Source organism: Dromiciops gliroides, chromosome 2, assembly GCF_019393635.1.
Source record: "Dromiciops gliroides isolate mDroGli1 chromosome 2, mDroGli1.pri, whole genome shotgun sequence".
Lineage (NCBI taxonomy): Eukaryota > Metazoa > Chordata > Mammalia > Microbiotheria > Microbiotheriidae > Dromiciops > Dromiciops gliroides.
The window spans coordinates 341407368-341429985 of NC_057862.1; the positions used below are offsets into that span (position 1 = coordinate 341407368).

General features: G+C 42.7%; 1 protein-coding gene across 2 annotated transcripts in view; it reads right to left on the bottom strand.

Annotated features, from left to right (window-relative positions):
* SLIT3 (slit guidance ligand 3) overlaps positions 1–22618 on the bottom strand; it is an 815836-nt gene that overhangs the window by 47462 nt on the left and 745756 nt on the right. For both annotated transcript variants that reach the window (XM_043985299.1, XM_043985300.1), the window contains 4 exons: positions 16818–16889; positions 14934–15097; positions 11720–11844; positions 76–173 (listed from right to left, as the gene is read on the bottom strand). In XM_043985299.1, coding sequence (XP_043841234.1) covers positions 76–173; positions 11720–11844; positions 14934–15097; positions 16818–16889 — 459 coding nt within the window. The remainder of the gene's footprint in view (positions 1–75; positions 174–11719; positions 11845–14933; positions 15098–16817; positions 16890–22618) is intronic.

Genomic DNA, 22618 nt, shown 5'->3' on the forward strand with positions numbered 1-22618 from the left:
TAACTTAAAGCTTTCCTGCTGAGGTCCTAGCACCCTTTGGTGGGTGAGGGAGAGTGTCCTGGGAACTTCAGCTACCTGAATCCATTTCTATTGGCCTCGCTGAGGTGGCAGGTTCCTCCGTGCTGACAGGGGTTCTGGATGCACGTGTTGATGGGCATGTTGCAATCCCGGCCCTGAAGAAAAGAAGGGAAGATATATCAGGTTAGTGATGCCCCCAGTGGACGAGCTGGCCTGAAGAGAACTTTATGAGCTCCCTGCTTCTGCTGGGAACAAAAAGCATAGGAAACATGCTTTGTCTTCCAGAGAATGCCAAGGCCTGTTTGAGGAAACCTGACAGTGTGTTCAAGGCCTTCCCCCAGCGGGTCTTAGGAAAGCTCAAGTCTTTTCCCTCGGGGTTTTCTCCTCCCTCATTCTACCCATGTGAGCCTTCTGAGGCTGGGAGGACTGGGACTGGCATGTCTGATGAGCTCTGTGGCTATTGTGAAGGGCATGGGGGAGGGAGGGAGGAAAGGAGATAGGGGGAGAGAGAGAGAAGGGAGAGAGAGAAGGAGAGGGAAAGAGAGAAGGAGAAGGAAAGAGAGAGGGAGAGACACACACACACACACAGAAACAGAGAGAGGGGACAGAGGGAGGACAGAGACAGACAGAAGGAGGGAGGAAGGGAGGAAGCAGGAAGGGAGGGAGAGGGGAAGGAGAGAGAGGGAGAGAAGCCCTCCTGTGTAGTATTCTAGAGCCCTTTTCTGAAGCCCCACACCATGACCCTGCTGGGAGCCTTGACTCCTCCTGTCAACCCAAGCCAGGCTGGCAGATGGGCTAGGGATGCACCTGAGCCTTGGCAAGTGGCCCTGTTGCTGCCTGGCTTCTCTGCCACGCAGCCTGGCAACATTATCTTGGGAAGTCACCTCCAGAGGGCTGGGAGGGGTGGCATCCAGGGTGGAGGAGGGGGTGGGCAAGCTCCCGCTGCTTTTGTTTCAGAGCCACATGCTCTGTGGCCTGGGCCACTTTGCCAGCCATGGGCACTAATGGAGGGCCACCCCTGCCATGCCACCTGTTCCCCATCTGGCTGGGAAACATCCCTTCCTCCCTCTCCTAGCTCTGCTGTTGCCTACAACAGGATATGATCTAGAGTGAAGCCAAGCTATTCTTTACTGGCATTACCAACAGTCTGAGCTGTGAGGCTGGGATCCTGGTATCCCTTGGTGGGGGCAGGTTCTCATCCAGGAATGTCAACCTTCTTTTCACTTACCTTGGATGGGATCATAACACAAGGATCATCAATTAAAAGCCCAGAAAGATTGAAGAGCGCCATCTAATCAATCCCTTCTTTTTATAGATAAGGAAAATGAGGCCAAAGAAGTCGAGGGACTTGGGCAAAGTTGCAGACATAGTAAGTGGCAGAGCTAGTATTCAAACCGCGGTGCTACGACTCCAGCTCTAGTCCTTTGTCCATTGCACCATGATGCCCTGTGACCCCTGCCTCATGAACACCACCTACCTCACTGCCCATCCAAGTCTTAGTGACACTGTTGCCATTCTGGGGTTTGCATGTCCTCTGCATGTAAATACAAATCACCCTTTCTGTTCCAGACACTGGGCTACCAGGGGTCAGAGCCCAGGTCTGTTCAGACAATGAAGGGCTAAAGAAAAGCAGACTGCTTATGATGAGGATGATAATACAGGCATGTCAAATAAAAGGATCTCAGCCAAAGGGTGGGCCTTGTTTGTAGGTGAGATAGATTTCTATTTATGTGATTTCAGGGTTGCAGATGAGGCCCTTCTGTGGCCCCAAATATTTTGCTCTCCTGTATGGAAGATGCCTAAAATATTTTTTTTTAATTCAGTAATGAGGCATTAGGATTTTTTTAAATGGGGGGGGGCAGGGCAATGAGGGTTAAGTGACTTGCCCAGGGTCACATAGCTACTAAGTGTCAAGTCAGATTTGAACTCAAGTCCTCCTGAATCCAGGGCCAGTGTTTTATCTCCTGAACCACCTCCCTGCCCCTGAAGCATTAGTATTTTTAAATACAAATATCCATAAGTGGCAAATCCCAAAGAAAAATTCAAATGATGTTATAAATGAAAGATACCAGATCCTTTCCTGAGAGCATGGTTTTGATGAGGATGGGAGTTAGGAATGGGGAAAGGCTTTAGGTATGTGAGGGGTACAAAAATTGGAAGTTAGGGCTGACACTTTGCCTACGTGACAATTCTGCCCAGGGCTAGCCCTGGATAGAAACTCCAGCTCCTTCTTCATTGGCCCCTTTCCAACACAATATGCCCTCCTTCCATGGGCTCTGTCTTTAGGCTAGCTGCACTGTCTCTAAATGCTGGCTATAGGATGCCTCTGTTAAGGAAGAGGAAATAAGAGTTTCCTAGCTCTAAAGATCAGCTGTTCCTTGCTTGAGTCATGTGTACTGAGGCGCTCTTCCCCCTGTCTGATTCTATCTCCCAACCCTATGTATCTAAACAAGATGCCTGCCATTTCTGGAATGCATTCCCTTCCCTATCTCTGCCTTTGAGAATCCTTAGCTCAGACACTGCCTCCTCCGTGGAGCTATCCTTGACCCCTCTGACCCTTTGCTTCCTCCTCAAAAGGGCAGCTAGATGGCAGGGTGGATAGAATGCCAGGGTCTGGAGTCAGGAAGACTAATCTTCATGAATTCAAGTACAGCCTCAGACACTCACTATCTGTGTGACCCTGGGCAAGTCACTTGACCCTGTTTGCCTGAGTTTCCTCATCTGTAAAATGAGCTAGAGAAGGAAATGACAAACCACTCCGAGGAAACCCCAAATGGGGATGTGAAGACGACTGAATAAGAACAACAATAATACTTAGTGAGAAATGCCAGGAGGATGGCATCCTGAAGGGCAAAGGAAGGAGAAAAGCGTTGGGCAGGAAGATCCTGCCATATGTGGGGCATTCCCGCTCGTCTAGTTGCTTCAATATATTCTTCAGGAATTAGCGACTCTGTGTCAAACCCTGATTGGAGAATGTGCTTTGCATCTTTCTTGAATGTGATTCAGATCCAGGCAGCACTGCCTGGCACTTGATGAGACTGTAATTGGGCATGACGGTGGCACTTTTCAGTGACTTCCTTGTCCTTGTTAATAAATCACTATTGTCAATTTTTAGAAAATTAGGTCAACTCCATTCTTTCCAGCCTCATTTTTATTTAAATCCACAAGATTTATGATGTTTCCTGGCCACATTCCCCTTTCCATTATCTTTAAGACTCAACTCTTCGAATGTGAATGTAGGGTAGGGCGGGGTTGGGAGGGCGGTGATCAGTGTTCCAGCAGGCTGGGCTTCAGTGACCCCTGAAAGTAGCAATATTTTCAGACCCAGTCTGGTGGATTGGGTCATGGTGTGTCTGCATGAAAATGAATCTTTGAAAAAAAACTCAGTCGGGGCAGTGGCAGCTAGGTGGCACAGTGCATAGAGCACCGGTCCGGAGTCAGGAGGATCTGAGTTCAAATCCGGCCTCAGACATTTGACAACTTACTAGCTGTGTGATCCTGGGAAAGTCACTTAACCCCAATTGCCTCACAAAAATAAAGAAAGAAAAAAACTCAGTCAAATACTGGATATTTGAGTCACACAGCACCAAAATACAGATATTTGGAAATGTTCAGACAATTTCTCCAATTTTACAATTTTTCATCTGGTTGGTTGGTGGCATAGTTTCCTCAGCTATTCACTCACAACCATGAGATCTCTTTTTTCCATACCTAACTTGGTTCTTCCCCATCAAGGGATGGGTGAAAAATCATTAGAATCTCTTAACTTACTTTGTGAATGGAAGAGGAACAGAATGGATAAAGACCGTGCACAAATACCCCAAATCTCTATTTAAGTCATGAGTTTCTAGTGGGATACTTTCTCCCACTCTCCAGCAAAACTCTGAAGGACCTAAACTAGAATAACATAGTATCACAGCTAAAAGGAACTTTAAAGATCATCTTATCCAACTCTCTTCCCTGTTTCATACATGAGGAAACTGAGGGCCAGGCAAGAGAAGTTACTTCTGCAAAGTCACTCAAGGAATCAGTGGCAAAGACAGGTCAATCACTTGGGTCTCCTAAGATTCTCAATGTAATGTTCTTTTTGCATGTGTGTAATATTCTTTCCAGTAGATAACATACCCATTTGCCTTTTCACCTCACTTTGAAGATTCTGTCAAGCATGTACGAGCCAAAAAGCTTTTCTGATCAATGTGTTTATAACTGAGCATGCATGCATGCCCGGCCCTGACAACAGATCTAAGCCTGTTGATGAACAGCTTTTGGAAAAGCCAAGGCCTCCCTTTGCATCCCTCTATAGCCTTTGCAGACATTCACAATGTCTACAAACAAGCTATAAATAAATGCCTCCCTCCCTACCCGTGCCCTTGAAGACCCACTGTCTGTTCTCATATTGAGTTTTATAGAAATCACATATTATAGCCAGTTGTACGAGGGGAGCAGCTGACACACACAGTCATCACTGCCAATTCACAATGTTATAGTCAGTAACCCCCGGTATGTCACATCTGGCATGCACAACCTGGGACTGATGGGCAACTCCAGCCTGGGCTCTGATCCTGGAGAAGAGCTTACACAGGTTGGTGATTGAGAAGGGCTGAGCACTGGCCTAAGACTTACTTGGTCATTAACTAGCCATGTGGCTTTAGACAAGTCATTTGCCATCTCTGGCTCTGGTCCTTCTTCCATAAAATAAAGGGGTTGGAATAAGTGAATTGTTAAGTCATGCATAGAATGAGATCTAGGTTTAAATTCTCGCTCAGATACCAGCTGTATGGTCATGGACAAGCCATTTTACCTTTGGGGGACTCAGTTTCTCCTTCTATAAAATGCATATAGTTGTACTTGCACTATCTACCTCTCTAAGTTGTGAGGACAATGCCTTGTAAGCCTCAGGGATGATATTAATAATAGTAACAACCACCGCATTAAAGTAGCTCTTTAAAGCTTACCTTTGTAAGCTTTAAATATTTTTATTTTCTCACCTTTGCTTATGGAATCCATAGGTTCTTTTGAGGCTTTGCTCAATTCTTATAGCAGGTCTATCCTAATCCCTTCCAACTGTCACTTCCTTCCCCCCTGGAAATTATTTAATATTTATTTGTATATTTATATTATGTGAATTATATTTATTATATTATTGATCTATATAGTATTTCTTTATTTTGGGGTTTTTTTTGGTGGGGCAATGAGGGTTAAGTGACTTGCCCAGGGTCACACAGCTAGTAAGTGTCAAGTGTCTGAGGCCGGATTTGAACTCAGGTCCTCCTGAATCTAGGGCCGGTGCTTTATCCACTGTGCCACCTAGCTGCCCCCTATATAAGTATTTATATAGTATATATAGTATTTATTTACTGATCATGCTGTTTTTGCTCTACAGAGTGTAAGCTTCTTGAGGGCAGGGACTGTTTTGTTTTTGTCCTTAGAATCTTTAGCACCTCGCTTGGAACCTGGCACATTGTAGGCACTGAATAAATGCTTATTGAATGAATAATGTCATTTGAGTCTCATGTGAGGCAGGGAATACAGTTGTTATTATCCACATTTTATAGATCAGGAAACTGAGGTTCAGAGAGGTCAAATTACTTGACCATGGTCATATAGCTAGGGAATATCAGAATTGGGATTAGAATATAGGTCTTTATGACACCAAGTGCTAAAATCTATCAACTAAAGTCTCAAAGGAATCTGTAATACAAGTTATTCTTTTTTTGTCCTGGGCTATCTGAATCCTCCTCCTCCCTACTTCCCTGAGCCTGTCTCTGATTTTGTCTCATTTCAGCCATCTGCTTTTCTCTATCCTCTTAACTTCTGGAAGTGCAAGAATTCAGGAGGGGAGGAATCCAGTCATTAAGGATTGACATTAGGTCCAGATGAGTCAAACTTAGTGGCATAGCAACCAAAAACAGGATGATTCCTGGGCCAGTGAGTTTTCTGCATCTCTGCTTTGCTCCCCATCTTTCCTTATTGCATTAAGGTCCTTCCAAACCCCAAGTGAGTTATAGTTTACCCCTAAATCAAAGAAGCAGAGTGAGAGATATGTCTTGGAGCTACCTGTGCTAGTCACAGGCACACAATTATATAAGGGCCTGGCTATGATTAGATGATGCTCAGATCTCTGTTATGATCCAGCTTCATCCTGGCCCCCACTAGCAAGACAGATGCCTAGACTATAACACCAGTTATCAGTGTATGGGGCAACTAGGTGGCACACTGGCCCTAAAGTTGGGAGGACCTGAGTTCAAATCTCCCCTCAGACACTTATTAGCTGTGTGAACTTGGGCAAGGCACTTAACTCCAATTGTCTTAAACATCCAGGGCCATCTTCAGTTGTCCTGATATAACATATATTTTGCCACTAGACCCAGATGGCTCTGGAGGAGAGAATGAGGCTTGTGACCTTGTACAGCTCTCCCTCACTTCAATCTAATTCACTGCAAGTCATGATATCACCCTGATGTCATGGTCCTCTTCAAGAATGAAGGGCAAACAGCTGTCAGTGTGTTTCTTTCCTTCTTTCCTCCTCCCTCCTTCCTCTCTCTCTCTCTCTCTCTCTCTCTCTCTCTCTCTCTCTCACCATCTTCTGGCACCTCTTATGTTGTTAGTTACCTGTTCATGCTTGTGTCCTATATTCCTAATAGGATTACAAGTTTCTCGATGTTAGAGTATGTATCTCACCTTTTTGGTAGGCCTCAGTGCTAAACACAACTGTTCAGCAGATACTTGTGAATGAATGTCTTTTCATTCGCTAGGCTTTTTACTCTTACAAGCAGCTGAAAATCCTTTAAACATCTACGTCTCCTCAGCAATTTTCTAATCACCACCTCAGAGTTGAATCACCCTCTGGGGTTTATCTAGTCCAACCCCTACCTGAACAAGAATTCCCCTTACAATAAAATGGCCAAGCCGGCCATCTGGTAATGAGACCTTGAACAGCTCCAGCGAGGACTCCCTCCCAAGGCAGTCCATTCTACTCTTTGAGGACTCTAAGTTTTAGGAAGATTCTCTGGAAGTCAAGCCTACACCTGCCTCTGTCACTTCCACTCATTGCCCCTGGTTTTTCTCTCTTGGTCAAAGCAGATCAAGCCTTTCACCTCTCCGGTGTACCAGCCCTTCTGTCCTCCCAAGCCTTCTTCCTCTAGGCTAAATCACTTCACTTCCTTCAAAGGGTCCTCACAAGACAAAACTGGGAGCCCTTGGCCTTCCTGGATGCCCACTTCTGGGCATTCTTCAGGGATTCTAAAATGTGGCACAGCAAGCACTCAACCCAACTGCATATGGAGGCTGCTCACGGCTGAGTCTACAGTGTGACTATGGTCTTGGATACCATGCCTTTCTTAATGTAGAATGATATCACATTAGTCACAGGGTGCTTGGTGCTAATCATAGTCTTTCAGATGAAATAAGGCATTTAAGGAGTTTTATAAACAATCAAACTCTATACAAATCTAAGTTATTACCAGGATTTGGTGTAGTGAATAGAGGAATACTGGGCCTAAAAATCAGGGAGACTTGAGTTTAAATGGGGCCTCTGGTGAGACAGAGAGTACACTAGATTTTAAGTCGGAGGAGAATGCTATTTGACTTTGGGCAGGTAACCTCCCTTCTCTGAACCTCAGTTTCTTTCCCTAGAAAAGGAGGGTCTTATACTGGTTAATCTCTACTATTGCCTCTGGTCCTAAATCCTCAGAGCTGGGAGTTTCTTTACTGTCCAGTGTGGTCAGGCTTAGGAGTGGGGAAGAGACAGATAACAAGACATTTCTCATTCTGGATCCCTGGTTCTATTCCCTTCTAGAGAGGGCCATCAGTAGTGCAGCTCCTGATTATTCTGACCCAGGGTCTCCAACTCTTCCCTGATTTTCTCATTAATAATCAAGTATGCAAAGGAACATGGGTCGGGACACTGGTGTCTCCAAGACCCCCGAGGGCAGCTTATGGGTGCAATAATGGCTAGATGTGGTCATTTCTGTTCAGCTCAAAGGGATAGCTATGGCCTGCATCTCGTCCCCATCTAGACTTCCAGCCAAGGCCTATAGGTGGCACTCTGAAGCCATCGGCTGGGGACAGATAGCATAAAGGCCTCGTGAGTCCTGTGCTTAGGACTGCAGTGGGTCCTAAGCTCATAAGAAACACACCCACAATTTTGGGGGAGATGGCTTAGTGGGGTCCCCCAGGCCATGTTCCCAGTTGATCCCAGTTTCATTTGTAGAACTGTAGGGAGCTTAGCGCTTCTACACTGGGATCCAGTTTTGAAGGAATTAAGGTTGAGGAAGAAGTGGAGGGGTCTGGAGTTCAGGGGAAGGGCTGCTGGGAGAAGCATAAGGCCGAGTGGGCAGTTCTGGGCAGCTGGGGTCTCTTAATGATCATGAAATAGATGAGGTAAGTGTTTCCATTGTATAGGAGTGCCCAGGACCACAGCCAAATCCTTGGTCAGAATTTCATAGAATCATAAAATGTCAGAACTGAGAGGAGCCTTAATGATCACCTAGCTCATCTTCCTTATGCTAAGTAGAAATTCTCAAAGTTTTTGGTCTCAAGGTCCCCTTTACACTCTTCAAAAAATTACTGAGCACTCCAAAGAGCTTTTTTTATGTGGGTCATATCCATATTTATGATATTAGAAATTAGTATTATTATGAAAGTTGTTTTCACCTTGTGGATCTCATGAAAGGGCCTTAGGGACTTCTGGGGATTATCAGGCCACACTTTTAGAAACATTAGAAGCAGCTAAGTGGTGTAGTGAATAGAGGAATACTGGGCCTAAAAATCAGGGAGACTTGAGTTTAAATGGGGCCTCAGACACTTACCATCTGCATGACCCTGGAGAAGTCACTTAACCTTTGTCTGCCTCAGTTTCCTCAACTATAAATAGGGATAATAACAGCACCTACTTCCCAGGGTTGTCCCGAGGAACAAATGAAATATTTGTCAAGTGTCTGGCACATAGTAGGTGCTTTAAAATGCTTGTCTCTTCTATCCTTCCACTGTGCTCAAGCTTCCCCACTTCTGCAACTAGACTCTGCTCTCCAGGGCTATTCCCCTCATAGTTATGCCACATGAGGAATATAAATTCTGAGAGTATAGAGAGTGGTTTATTGATCATGGTCCAAGAAACCATTTCTAGATGAACAATCCCAACCAGTAGTGGGTGCGGAGAAGGGAGTGAGATGTTTTATGATGTTAGGACTGTATTCAAAAGAGAGAGAAGAGAACATCAGGAGGTGGTTGGCCACCAAAGGTCTTCAGGCACAGGGCTGTAGGATCATTTATGGATGATTGACAGCAAGCACTCTGGGAGAAAGTATGGTGTAGGAGTTAGACCAATGGACTTGGAGTTAAGAAGGGTTCAAATTGGGGCAGCAAGGTGGCACAGTGGATAAAGCACTGGCCTTGGATTCAGGAGGATCTGAGTTCAAATCCAGCCTCAAACATTTGACACTTAAAAGCTGTGTGACCCTGGACAAGTCACTTAACCCTCATTGCCCCGCCCTGCCCCCCCAAAAGAAGAATAGAAGAAGGATTCAAATCATAACTCAGACACTTACTACCTGTATGACCTTGGGCAAGTCATTTAACATTTTTGTGCCTTGTTTTTAAAATCTGTTAAATTAGGAGGTTGGATGTGATAGTTCTTAAGGTCTGTTTCTGCTCTAAATCTATGGTCTTCTGGCCTTCTGGGTATGTGTTCATGTCACTCTCCTTCATTCTGCCTTGTGTTTTGCCTTTAGGCCTTCCAAAATGACATGAGGGTTCTTGCTTGTTCAGTTGGGACTCTCCTTTCTTCCAAAGTGGTAGTCCTTGAGCCTAGCGTATTCTGAAGCTAATTACCCAGGGAGGCAATGTGATGCAATGTAAAGGGCACTGGAAATAGGAGATCAGAGTTCTAAGACCCTCTCTGTCAATGACCTGTGTGACATTGGGGAAGCAACTTGACCTTTTCATATTCTATTTTCCTCAATTTCTTTTAAAAATAGGTCTTATCGAAGCCTTTTTTTACATTAGTTATTTCCAGATATCTGTTCTCTCCCATAAACAATCAATAAGTATTGATTAAGCTCCTACTATGTGCCAGGCACTGTGCTAGGTGCTGGAGGCGGGGGGATAGAAATATAATGAATAAAGCAATGATTAGCCTTCCCTTCTAAAAAGGAAAAAGAGTCAAGCAATAGTGCATTTCTATGATCCATCTCCCACATTTTCATAAATTTCAAGACCATTAATGTTATAACCAGAATTGTATTATAGAGGAAACTAGGTGCTACCCTGGATACAATGCTGGGCTTGGAGTCAGGGAGACTCAAGTTCGAATCTTGCCACAGATGCTTACTAGCTGTGGGACCCTGGGCAAGTCACTTAACCTCTGTCTGCTTCAGTTTCCTGATCTGTAAAATGGGGATAATAATAGCACCCACTTTCCAGGGTTGAGATGATATTTGTAAATTGCTTCGCAAATCTTTTTTTTTTTTTTTTTGGTGAGGTAATTGGGGTTAAGTGACTTACCCAGGGTTACACAGCTAGTAAGTGTCAAGTGTCTGAGACCAGATTTGAACTTGGGTCCTCCTGAATTCAGGGCCGGTGCTCTATCACTGCCCCACCTAGCTGCCCCCATGCTTCACAAATCTTAAAGTGCCATGTAAATGCTGGCTACCACTGCCATTATCATCACACTCTTCTTCCTCATAGAACTATTATGATCATGTCATTATCAACGTTGACTTACTATGTGCAAGGTATTAATTGCTAAAAGCTAGGCAGGTATAAAGAGTCATATAATGATATTAATAATAATGATAACCGATATTTTTACAATTCACACCTTCAGAAGAATACTCTCCACAATATACCTGATGAATGATCTTACAACCTTGTGCCTGAAGACCTTTGATGGCCAACCATCTCCTGATGTCCTCTTCTCTCTCATTGTTGAATACAGTCCTAATTATTAGGGCACCTTATTTTACATCAATCCTCAGTCTGTCTCTTTGCAATGTCCACTCATTGTTCCTATAGCAGTTCTTTCCCCTCAGGCTAAGGAGAACCTGTCTAATCCCTGTTCCATACAGTAGCCCTTATTCTTTCTCCTTTTTGGAAGGACACATGGCACCGGGGATAGAATACTGGACTTGGAGTTAGGAAGACCTGGGGTTCATATCTTGATTCTGACCCTTTCTCACTGTGAGACCTTGGGCAAGTCATTTAACCTCTTCAAACCTTAGTTTCTTCATCAGCAAATTGCAACATGTACCTCAACCAATCAAAAAACATTTGAAGCTCAAATGAGAAAAAAAATACTTTGGAAACTTTAAAGTACTTTATAAATGTCAGTAATCATTATGATTTCTTTTTCTTATTGACTTTTTCATTTCTTTCTCATTGTATTGTCTTCAGAGGGTGGAGGATGGATAAAGGCAAGGACATGAAATGCAGACGCTTTCATTTTGCGCATTTTCAATATTCCTGGTTGGAGATTAGGTGGGTGAGTCCGGAGTCCGGGTTGAACAAAGGTGAAACCAATGGTTAGAATGAGATTTTGAGGTTATCTGTGGATTATGGTTGTCTAGATTTATGATGGAAACTTGAGGGTTGGATGAAAGTATACTCCCTTGCGTTTGGGCAGTAAGGAGAAGATGTTGTGGAAGTGAGAAGTGTGTTCTCGGGTAGGGAAGAGGACAATGGGGTGAGTCACCCCTGCTGGTACCTTGTAGCCATAGGGACAGGAACAGCGATACAACTCCAGTGGATCCGTGCTACATGTCCCGTTGTTCTTGCATGGGCCAGAGAGGCAAGGGTTACACTTGGCTGCAATGCTGATGTCCACAGGGCCTGGGAAGCCAAAATCACAAAGTATTCAGAGTCTCCAAAGGATTTCACACAAGCATCTCTGCCTACCCTATTGCCCCTCTGCCAGTCTCTGCCCCGCCTTGCTGCACCACAGGCCCCGAACCCTTTCAGCCAACTCCTAGCCCCAGTTTTAGTCTGGCTTTATTCAGAAAGAACTGCCCTCCCCAGGAAAGTTTTCATTAATTCAGCTGCTGCTTGATGATGAAACAATCACAGTGGGAAATCGTTCAAGACACTTCTGCAGTCAAATCAATTACTGTAATTAGTCTGATCTGATTTCAGTGCTAATCTGCAAACAATACATTGTAATTAGAAACACTCTGTGCATCTTTTCATGTTGCAGGAAGTTCTGTGCCTGGACTCCATCTGCTCCCCCCATGCTGGCTCCTGATTTGCCCCACCTTAGACCTCCCAGGATCCTGCTGCTGTCGCTCCCCCACCCTCATGTCATTAGCCTTGGCCAGACTGCGGTGAGCATGGTTAATTGATGGTGGGAGGCAGTAAGAGAGAGGGATTCCACAAGAACAGTGTTGCCTTGACATACTCTCAGGATCCATGATAGATCAAGGGGACCTTACACTGCATGATCCAGGAGGAGAGGCACAATGTCTAAATGGTTCTCTCTGTACTATGCATAGATTTAGAATTGGAAGACAGCTTGGAGGCAATCCCGTCCAACCCCTTCACTTTACAGACAAGGAAACTCAGGCTGAAACTAGTTAAGTAACTCATCCAAGGGCAGCTAAGTGGCACAGTAGATAAAGTGCAGGGAATGGAGTCAGGAAGACTCTTCTTCCTGAGTTCAAATCTAGCCCCAGATACTTATTAGCTGTGTGACCCTAGGCAAGTCACTTAACCCTGTTTGCCTCAGTTTCCTCATCTGTAAAATAAGGGGGCAGAGGAAATGACAAATAAATCTAGTATCTTTGCCAAGAAAACCCCAAATGGGGTCATGAAGAGTCAGACACAACTGAAATGACTAAACAACAAAAACTTGTCCAAGGTCACACAACTAGTGCATTGGTGGGATTTAAACTCATCCTGATCCAAAGTCTAGCTCTCTATCCACTGCAGCAGGTGTTGGCAAACTATGTCCTAAGGCCAAATCTAACCCACCATCTGTTTTTATATGCCCAGGGAGTTAAGAATGATTTTTACATTTTAAAATAAAGATTTATTATATTTAAGAATGTAAAAATCATTCCGAACTGAAGCACCCTACAAAAACAGGCCACGGGCCATTTGGCCCCTGTCCTGCAGTTTGCCCACCCCCTGTTCTACATAATGATATTTCTTAGTAAATGAGCTAAGATATTATCAAAGAAGCCAACTACAATGATGATCTTTTGTAAAGAGGTATCATTTAGTGTAAGAGAACTTAAACTTAGAATGGTTTAAACATTCTAGAATTAAATGAATTATCTTAATTCATTTCTTTTCTTTCTTTTTTTGTGAGGCAATTGGGGTTAAGTGACTTGTCCAGGGTCACACAACTAGTAAGTATTAAGTATCTGAGGCCGGATTTGAACTCAGGTCCTCCTGACTCCAGGGCCGGTGCTCTATCCACTGCACCACCTAGCTGCCCCCTTAATTCATTTCTTATTGTCAGTTCCTTGAGCTAGGTGGCATAGTGTATGGAGTGCTGGAAGTAAGTCAGAATGATCTCAGTTTGAATCCTGACTTAGATATTGTACTTAGCTATGTGATCTTGGACATGTCACTTAACCTCTCTGTGCCTCAGTTTCTTCACTTGTAAAATGAGGATGATGATAATAATAGCATATACCTTACACAGTTGTTGTGAAGAGCAAGTGAGATATGTGTAACTCATTTAGCAAACCTTTAAATGCCATACAAATGTTAGTTCTTTTTATTATTATTAAGAAGGGGCAAGATGACCAAGAAGGGCTTAGACTCTGGGCTGGCATCAAGCCTAATGCTTGTCTGACATTCTCAGGTGAAGACGTGACTGGCAAACCTGATTGCAAACTTGGGATCAATGGCTCTTCTCTGCCTCTCTATGACTCCTTAATTCTAGCTAGTCTCTGTGGTTCTGGGCCTCAGAGGCTCCAGGTACAGATGGAGGAATGAAAAATGAGCTTTCTACAAAATAAAAATCAATGCAACTTTTCCAAACTTCAGCAAGGGTCAGAGCCACCAGCGAGTCTCCTCCTCACTTGGTCTGAACGGAGGCCTCCTGAATCCCAATGCACTATATTGACAACAAAGTGTCTTCCCCTCTATTTCAGTTAAAACAAATTATATGGAAAAGGGCAATGTAAAATTCTCCTTGAAAAAGATGAATAGACAGTCTGGCTGTCATCTCAGCCACATCTGGGACACTGGGGACAGGCATGCAAGGACATATGACAGATTGGGAGATTTCTTCCATTTGGAGGGGAAAAATTATCATCTATTTTTTTTGGGGAAAACAACCCCAACTCTAATGTGTATTTATCTGTTGGCCTGCTGTTCTTTCCCCACTCCACTCTCTCCCTCCCTCCTTCTCTTTGTTTCTCTCATTGTCTCTAGTTCATAACGACTGGTTGGTTGGCCATGAGAGGTACTGAAGGGTTTGTAAATTCTGAGGGGAGAAGAATGTTAGGAAACATATTTGAATTCCTCAACAGCTTGAGAGGTGAGGAGAAAATCAGAAAGAACTGGGATTATTTCTATAAGCCAGGACATAATAAGACATGTAAGTGATCAAGATGACTCCCTAGCAATGTACTTGGGGAACTCCTTTCCCAAAAAGCCCCAAGGAATCCTCCCTTTTTAATTTTGGGGAGGATTAAGAGGAAGGTTAAGGGGAAAGTTAAAGAAGAGAAGGATGAGGAGATGGATGAATATATTTCAGCATGAATTTCAATGGGAAGAAGTCACTTCCCAGCATATGGAACAGAAAGGGCATTGGCTCAGATGTTCAGCTCTGGGAGTGGGACAAGGGAAGCTAAGCAGACTCCAGAGGAAGGAGAGAAGACCCGGGGGTAAGAGGATGGCTGAAGAACAACAACATAGAGACTCTAAAGGAGGGACAGGTTGGCAACTTGGCCTCAGAGCCCTTCTCCTACCTTTACATTGGAAGCGGTGAGTGGGTGTTGTCAGCAGGAGTCTGTCTGCCATGTGCTCAGGGCTGCTGCAGCGGGCAATTCCTGGCTCCTTGTAGCCCGCCTTCACCCACTCTGAAAGCCAGCGCAGGTTGCAGTCACAGTGCAGGGGGTTGGTTCCCAGGGCCCTGAAGAAGCAGTAGTACCAGCTATTAGGCCACCCCTGACTTCCATCTTCTTTTCACATGCCCCATATTTTCGGAGCCATCTCAATGCTAGCTCCTCTTACTGTATACTAGTGTGCTTTTAGCTGCTCAAGTGGGTAAATCTTTAGGGGTTTGGGGCAGTGTTTGGTAGAGAAATAAGGCCTCTGTTACCCTTGGACACTTTTGCCCCTAGACACTCCCTGCCCCAACCCTGGCCAGCCCATCCAATTGCCTTCCCACCCCAGAACCTCTGTTTCATGTTCCTTCTCCTCCTTGGGAAAACCTTCTTCCCACACTTGCAGAATTCCATTCCTCCCTTTATCATTTAGATCACATCTCACTACTAGGAAGCCTTTTTGAACCTCAACTGATCTAGGCATCAGTCTTTCTCCCATCTTGGTTGTGTTTATAAGGGGAATCCATTCTGCAGAGGGGGTTCTAATATAGAAGGGATCACAGGTTCCTGGGGAGTTCTAGAAACACACCAATACAGGCTCCCAAAGGACAGGCTTTAAGAGTCCACACTTTAAACATTGGGGTGTCTAGCACTAACTGATGGAGAGAATCTTGAGGCAGCTATCAGGAAACCTAAGTTCTGTTCCTAGTTTTTCCACTGCTTGCAGTGGGACCTAATGCAAGAAGGGTTTCAATCTTTCTGTAAAAGGTTCCCAAACACCTACTACCATCCCTGCCTCTATGTGGCAAAGAGAAGGTGTGGAAAACCAAGATAAAGTATGCAGAAGAAAGAAACCAGCAGTGTTATCCTTCCATGATTCTTAGCTGCCACAATCATATACCTCCAAGGTTCACAAGTTTCACCATGAAGCTAGGGATTTGAAAAAAATTCATTCTTTTCTTCCTGGAGAATTGCTTTACATTTTTTTTTTTAAAAGGACTACATTGACTCATGGAGTCGTAGGATGTCAGAGTTGGAAGGAATCGAAGAGGTTCTGGATGAGGGGAAATGGAAATTCATTCTTTTCAAACAAAGGTCCAGACAGAGAGTGGATGGTTTGTTTTCCTTCTGAGACCTTTGATACCAGAAGGAGGCTGAGGAACCAGTCTGTGGATGGTCCAAATCTGTCTCTCTCTCTCTCTCTTTTTTTTTTTTGGTGAGGCAATTGGGGTTAAGTGACTTATCCAGGGTCACACAGCCAGTAAGTGTCAAATGTCTGAGGCCCGATTTGAACTCAGGTCCTCCTGAATCCAGGGCCGGTGCTCTATCCACTGCGCCACCTAGCTGCCCTGATGGTCCAAATCTGAATGCTTGAAGTTCCCTGGGGAGTTGTCCTTATGGAGGTCACAGTAAAAAACCTTAGAGAATAAGACTGGGCCAAGATAGGAGAATTCTGGGAGTGTACCTCATAGAAAACGATGAGGGTCATTAATAACAACCATTTTCCCTGTGTGCATTTCTCAAAAAATCATAGAGTTGGGGCCTTTGGCGCACTCATCATAACCACATTTGCTCTGTGAGACTGAGGGTAGGTAGTATCCAACAAGGCACTTACAGATGCCTCTCAGGTCAGCAAAATTAAATATAGGTTGGTTTGTAAATCAACAGGCTGGAACTGGGCTCAATGCATTCATTCATTCAGTAGGATCCTGAGTGTGTGAGTTATGTGAGTAAGTGCTGTGTGCACGTGGGGAAACCAGGGGTAGGGGAAGGGAGGACAAAGGGACGGGGTGCGTGGCTACTTACAGATGGGAAAGAGAGGTCAGGTCATTAAATGAGCCCTCAGGAACACTGGAAATGTCATTGCCATGAAGAGTTCTGGAGAAGAGACAAATAGAAACATTAAAATCCAACAATCTTCTCCATGCCTGGAATGCCAACCATCCTATCTTCACCTGCTGTTATCCATACCCAAAATTCCATTTCTCACCTCTGTACTTTTGTACACCTGGTCCCCTCTTATCTGGAATGCATTGCTTCTTCATTGCCATCTGACAGAATTCTTCATTTTATTCCTAGCACAGTGCTGCCTCCTACCTGAGACCTTTTCTGATACCCAAAGGAGCCACTGCTCTGGATCTCTTGAAATTACTTTGTGTAACTGTGGACATACTTTTAATTTACTTATTTGACTTTTGTATTTCTCTGTTTTTGTGGAGGGACCACTGTTCTTCCAATTTCCCAGAATGGTAACCTCAGACACATAAAAATCCTCACCCTTCCTGACCCCACACAACATCTCATCAGTTGCCAAATCTTGCTGTTTCTGCCTCCAGAACAGCTTTCACATCCTTTCCTTCTCTCACATACTCACCTAGTGCCTTATTTCAGGCCCTTATCAACTCCCACCTAGGTTACTGCAATAGCACACCTCGGTACTCTCTTCACACTGCTGCCAAAGTGATTTTCCTTAGGCAGAGATCTGAGCATGTGGCTCTCCTAGTCAGTAAACTCCAGTGGCTCTCTATTGTCTCCAGGAACAAATAAATGGAAACTCCTCTGTTTAGCTTTTAAAGACATATATAATCTAGACCAAATCTTTTGCCTGAATGCTATCAGAAAGACCTGGAAGGACCTGCATGAGCTGATGCAAAGTGAAATGTACTATATACAAAATAACAGCAATATTGTGAGAGGATCTGCTGTGAATGACTTGGTTATTTTCAGCAGTGCAGTGATCCAAGACAACTCTGAAGGTCTTATGAAAAATTCAATCCATTTATAAAGAGAGAATTGATGGTTTCTGAATGTAGATTGAAACATAATTTTTTGTTAATTCCTTTATCTGAAGCTTTGTTTTTGTCTGTTTTCTTTCACAACCTGGCTAATGTGGAGATATTTTGCATGACTGCTTATGTGTAGTTTATATTGAAATGCTTGAGTTATTTGGGGGGGGTGGGGAGGGAGGGAGGAAGAAAATTTGGATCACAAAGTTTTTTAAAAATTGATGTCAAAATTTATATTTTACATATAATTTGGAAAATAAAATTCTAGATATATTTTTAAAATATAAAACCAAATCATTTGCCCTTTCAATGAGAGACTTGGGGAGGGAGAGGAGAGAATTTGAAACTCAAAATTTTAAAAACAAAAGTTAAATTTTGTTTTTACATGTAACTGGGGAAAAATAAAATGTTAATTAAGTAAAGAAAAGAAAAAAAAGGAAAAAATAAAGCCATTTATAACCTGGCCCCAACCTATCTTTCTAGCCTCCACAGACATCACTCCCTCTCCTACACACTGTGATCTAGTCAAACTGGCTTCTTTTTGTTCCTCATACATAGCCTTAAATCTTCTGTCTCCATGGTTTGGCACTGGCTGTTCCCCAGAGCTCACTCTTCATCTCCAACTCCTAGAGGAAGCCTCTTTTTCTTCAATATCCTGTTCAAGCACCATGTTCTACACAAAGACTTTCCTGCTCCCCCAAGTACCTTCTCCAATTTGCTGTATTTCAGTATTTTGCTTTATATTTATTCTGCATATACTTACATACGTCTTTGTTGTTTCCTCCATTAGAACAAACAGGGGCTCCTGGAGAGTAGGGGTTGTTTCATAATTCAAATTTGTCCTCTTAGCACCTAGCATGGGACCTGGCATGAGGTAGATGCTAAACGCATCATAACCATTAATAGCTAGCGTTTATATTTATAGAGTGCATTAAAGTCTGTAAGAAGCTTTACCTATGCTATTCCATTTGATCCTTCCAACAACCCTGTAGGGTAGGTGTTATTATTATACCCATTTTATAGATGAAGAAACTCGGGGTGAAAGAACATGACTTGCTGAAGGTCACATAGGTAGAAAGTGTCTGAGGCAGGATTTGAACTTAGGTCATCCTGACTTCAAGACCAGCACTTTACCTACCTGATTCAGTGATTGATATCGTTTGTATCCTACCAGTAGAATGTAAGGTCTTCAAGGGCAGGAGTCAACTTATTTTTGTCTTTGCACGCTGAGCATCTAGCATAGTACCTTGTATGTAAGCAGGTGTTTAATACATTTTTTTGTTGATTTTGTTAAATTGAATTTGCCTGTTGAAATACCACCAATCCCTAAACAATTAGTTGTATATCAATGCAGTGGAATATTACTGCAATGTAAGAATGTGGGGAATTCAGAGAAATCTTGTAAGACTTACATGAATTCAAAAAGGAAAGTAATCAGAAGCAGAAAAAGAAAGACACAGTGAGTAGGACATTGCAAACAGAAAGAACAAAAACTGAATGTCTGAAATTATGACCAAAGTTGGCCCCTGGAAAGAGTTAAGAAAATATATTTCTCTACTTTTATCACAGAGTGGAAGACAATGGGTATGGGGTGTTCTCTATGTTGTCAGACAGTCAATGTGTCAGGTTGTTTTTGCTGACCTATTTAATTTCTTCCTTCTTCCCCCTTAAATTGTAAGCTCCTTGAGGACTGGGAATGTCTTTTACCTTTCGCCTTTTTGTATCTCCAACACATAGTACACAGCTTGATACTTAGAAAGTACTTGATAAGTGTTTATTGGTTCATTGATTTTAAAATCTTTGTTACAATAATAATAATTAGTTAACATATATGTATATTAGTGTGTATAAATATACATATCTTCAAGGTTTGCAAGGTGCTTTACAAAGAGGCAGGGGAAGGGTTACTTTGGAAATGAATGTGATATAAAACAAAATATATCAACCAAAATAAGAGGAAATCAAAGAAATTCTACTCATTCTCCAGGATTCAGCTCAAATTCTACACCTTTCATGAAGCTCTGACTAATTCCCTTACCTAAAAATGGTCTTTCCTTCCTTTGACCTTTAGATTATTGTGTCTCTGTTCTGCTGCTCTCACATTCTATTTTGTTCATTTATTTACATGTCCATGGCTACCCCTCCCAGATTATAATCCCCACAAGTGTTTATTAAATCTTTATCTCCCCTGAGTACCTAGGACAAATGATATTTTGCACATGGTTAATACTTAGTAAAGATTTGTTGAATTTCATCAGATTTCTGAAAGCTACAAATTCCACGAGCCACCCCAAACTGGGGAGAAAACTACCATGGAGTGAAAGCAGTGTATGGCTCAACTCTGTCTTGCCATCTCTAAATGAAGCCTTGATGTTTATACTAGCAGCTAACACCTTCCCCGTGTCAGGAAAATCTCCAAGCCAAAATCTTATTAAATTTGCAGGAGACACAAAAATCTAGGAGGGATGGTTAACACATCAAATTCCAAAATCAGGATCCAAAAAGATCTTCAAAGGTTATATCATACTACATCCAAAATAGGGATAAATATAACTTGGATTCCTACACTTGGGTTAAAAAATAAAATTCACCAATGTAAGAGGAGGCAGACATAGCTAGAGAACAATTTTTTCCCCCTGTAAAATAATTTAGAGGTTTTAGTGGACTTTAAGCTCAATATAAGTCCATGATAACAGCTTCAAGGGGTAAGTTCTGCAATGTTGGGATACATTAAGAGAGACATAGGTGGTAATGGAGTTTATAGGACCTCCTACTTGGAGAGTCTTACAAACTGAATGACAATCTACATGGTTTAGGTTTGCAGCTGTTCAGTCTGGAGAGAAGATAACTCTAAGAGAGATTACAGTTGTGAGATACTTAAAAAAAAAAGTTGTTGGGGGCAGCTAGGTGGCACAGTGGATAAAGCAACAGCCCTGGATTCAGGAGGACCTGAGTTCAAATATGACTTCAGACACTTGACACTTACTAGCTGATCCTGGGAAAGTCACTTAACCCTCATTGCCCCGCAAAAAAACCCCTCCAAAAACAGTTGTTGACAACATGCAGTGGCTTATTTGCTTTGCAGATTATCCATAAAAACATAAGACTTTCACCCTTTACCCTGCAGCTGGTTCCCTGGCCCTGATAATGGACTTAGCCAGGAAAGGTCTTGGACCCATCAAAACACAGAATCTGAGAATTAGCAAGAACCTTAGAGGGCATCTATTTTAATTTGTATCTGAGTCCACACTTCTTTTTCAATGTTGCCAACAAATGATCATTCAACCTCTATCTAAATACCTACAGTGATGGGGAACTCATTACCTTCCAAGTTAGCCCATGTTACTTTTTCACAGTTCCCGTTTAGATTTGTCTTTACACTGAGCGGAAGTTTATTACCCCTCTATAATCCTCAACTTTTGCTCCTTGTTCTGTTCTTAGATGCCAATAAGCACAAGTCTAATCCTTCTTCCACGTGACACTCCTTCAAAATACCTAAAGATAGCTGTCATGAGCCTGCAACTCTTCTCTTCCCCAGGCTAGAAATCCATAGGTCCTTCAACTGATCCTTACAGAGCATATTTTCCAGTCCTCTCAGAGGCCTGGTTGTTGCCTTCCTTTCCACGAGTTTCAGTTTATCAAAATTGGTCCTAGGATGTGGTATGTTGTAACACAAAACTGCAGATAGTATATTTGTGTCAGATTGCACCTAAGACTCAGATCTGTCTGTGTCTGCATCTCTCTGACTGTATTACAAAGGGAATTAGAAGTTATTTTTGGATAATACAGTTACTAGTTCCCCCCCCCCACTTCTTTTCCCCTTTATCAGTATAGACATCAGAGAGTTGATTATGCATTCATACTTGTATGTGTTGTAACTACCTTTTAGCCAGGGGCTAAAGTCTCAGCTGGGAAGAACAATTAACAAATTCTTAAATCAAATTAAAGCAATTAAGCAAATTCTCTTTTAGTCAGTCAGTTGTAAAAGATGAATCATTTGTGGCTTAAGTAAGAATGCATGTACCTTGATTATGCAAGTGATGAGTGAACACAGGTAATATTCATGAAAAGTAAGATGTTTGAAATTCAATTATGGAATTTCAAAAACAATTTCATTTATTGATGGGCACTACCCACCACTTACAATAATTAAAAGATTCTTAATAGTGGGCACTAATGATTTTTTTCTCTTTAATCTATTTCAAATTTAGTAACCATCAATAAGAACATTCAATTATAGAAATGAATTTTTAAAAAAACAACCATCCATGTACTAATCACTTCAATAAAGCATGGATGTTTTTAGTTAAACCATTAGCCTTGACAGTAGAACTATAAACATGACAATATCCAATGAACTTGCAATCTATTTTTCTTTAGGACAGATATGAGATTGCATGTGGTCTTTACCTATGACATATTAATGCATATAAAATAGATGGGTTAGGGAAGGATTTTAAAATCATATCAAGACAATGGCTTTGCTTCACTCCTCTTCAACAGTGTACTTTCCAAGGGACCCCTTAAGTAGCAGAATCAATAACTTTCTACCAAACTTCTTTCCATCCCAGGCAACCATCTTTGGGTTAAGTTAGTGTGACAGAAAAGGTGGCAGTGTACACTTAGCCACTCACTGTCCAGGAGGGCCTAGCTACTTCTTATAAGGAAGGAGTAGGCCAGGGTGGGGACACTTCCAAATGCTTTTATAGGAGCCATTTATTCCCCAATTCATCGGATTATTTATGGATCATACAGGCCCTTCCATGCCTTTTACCCAGACGGCTTAAAGGCTCCTCACTGTTTTGCAAATGAACTTCAGCC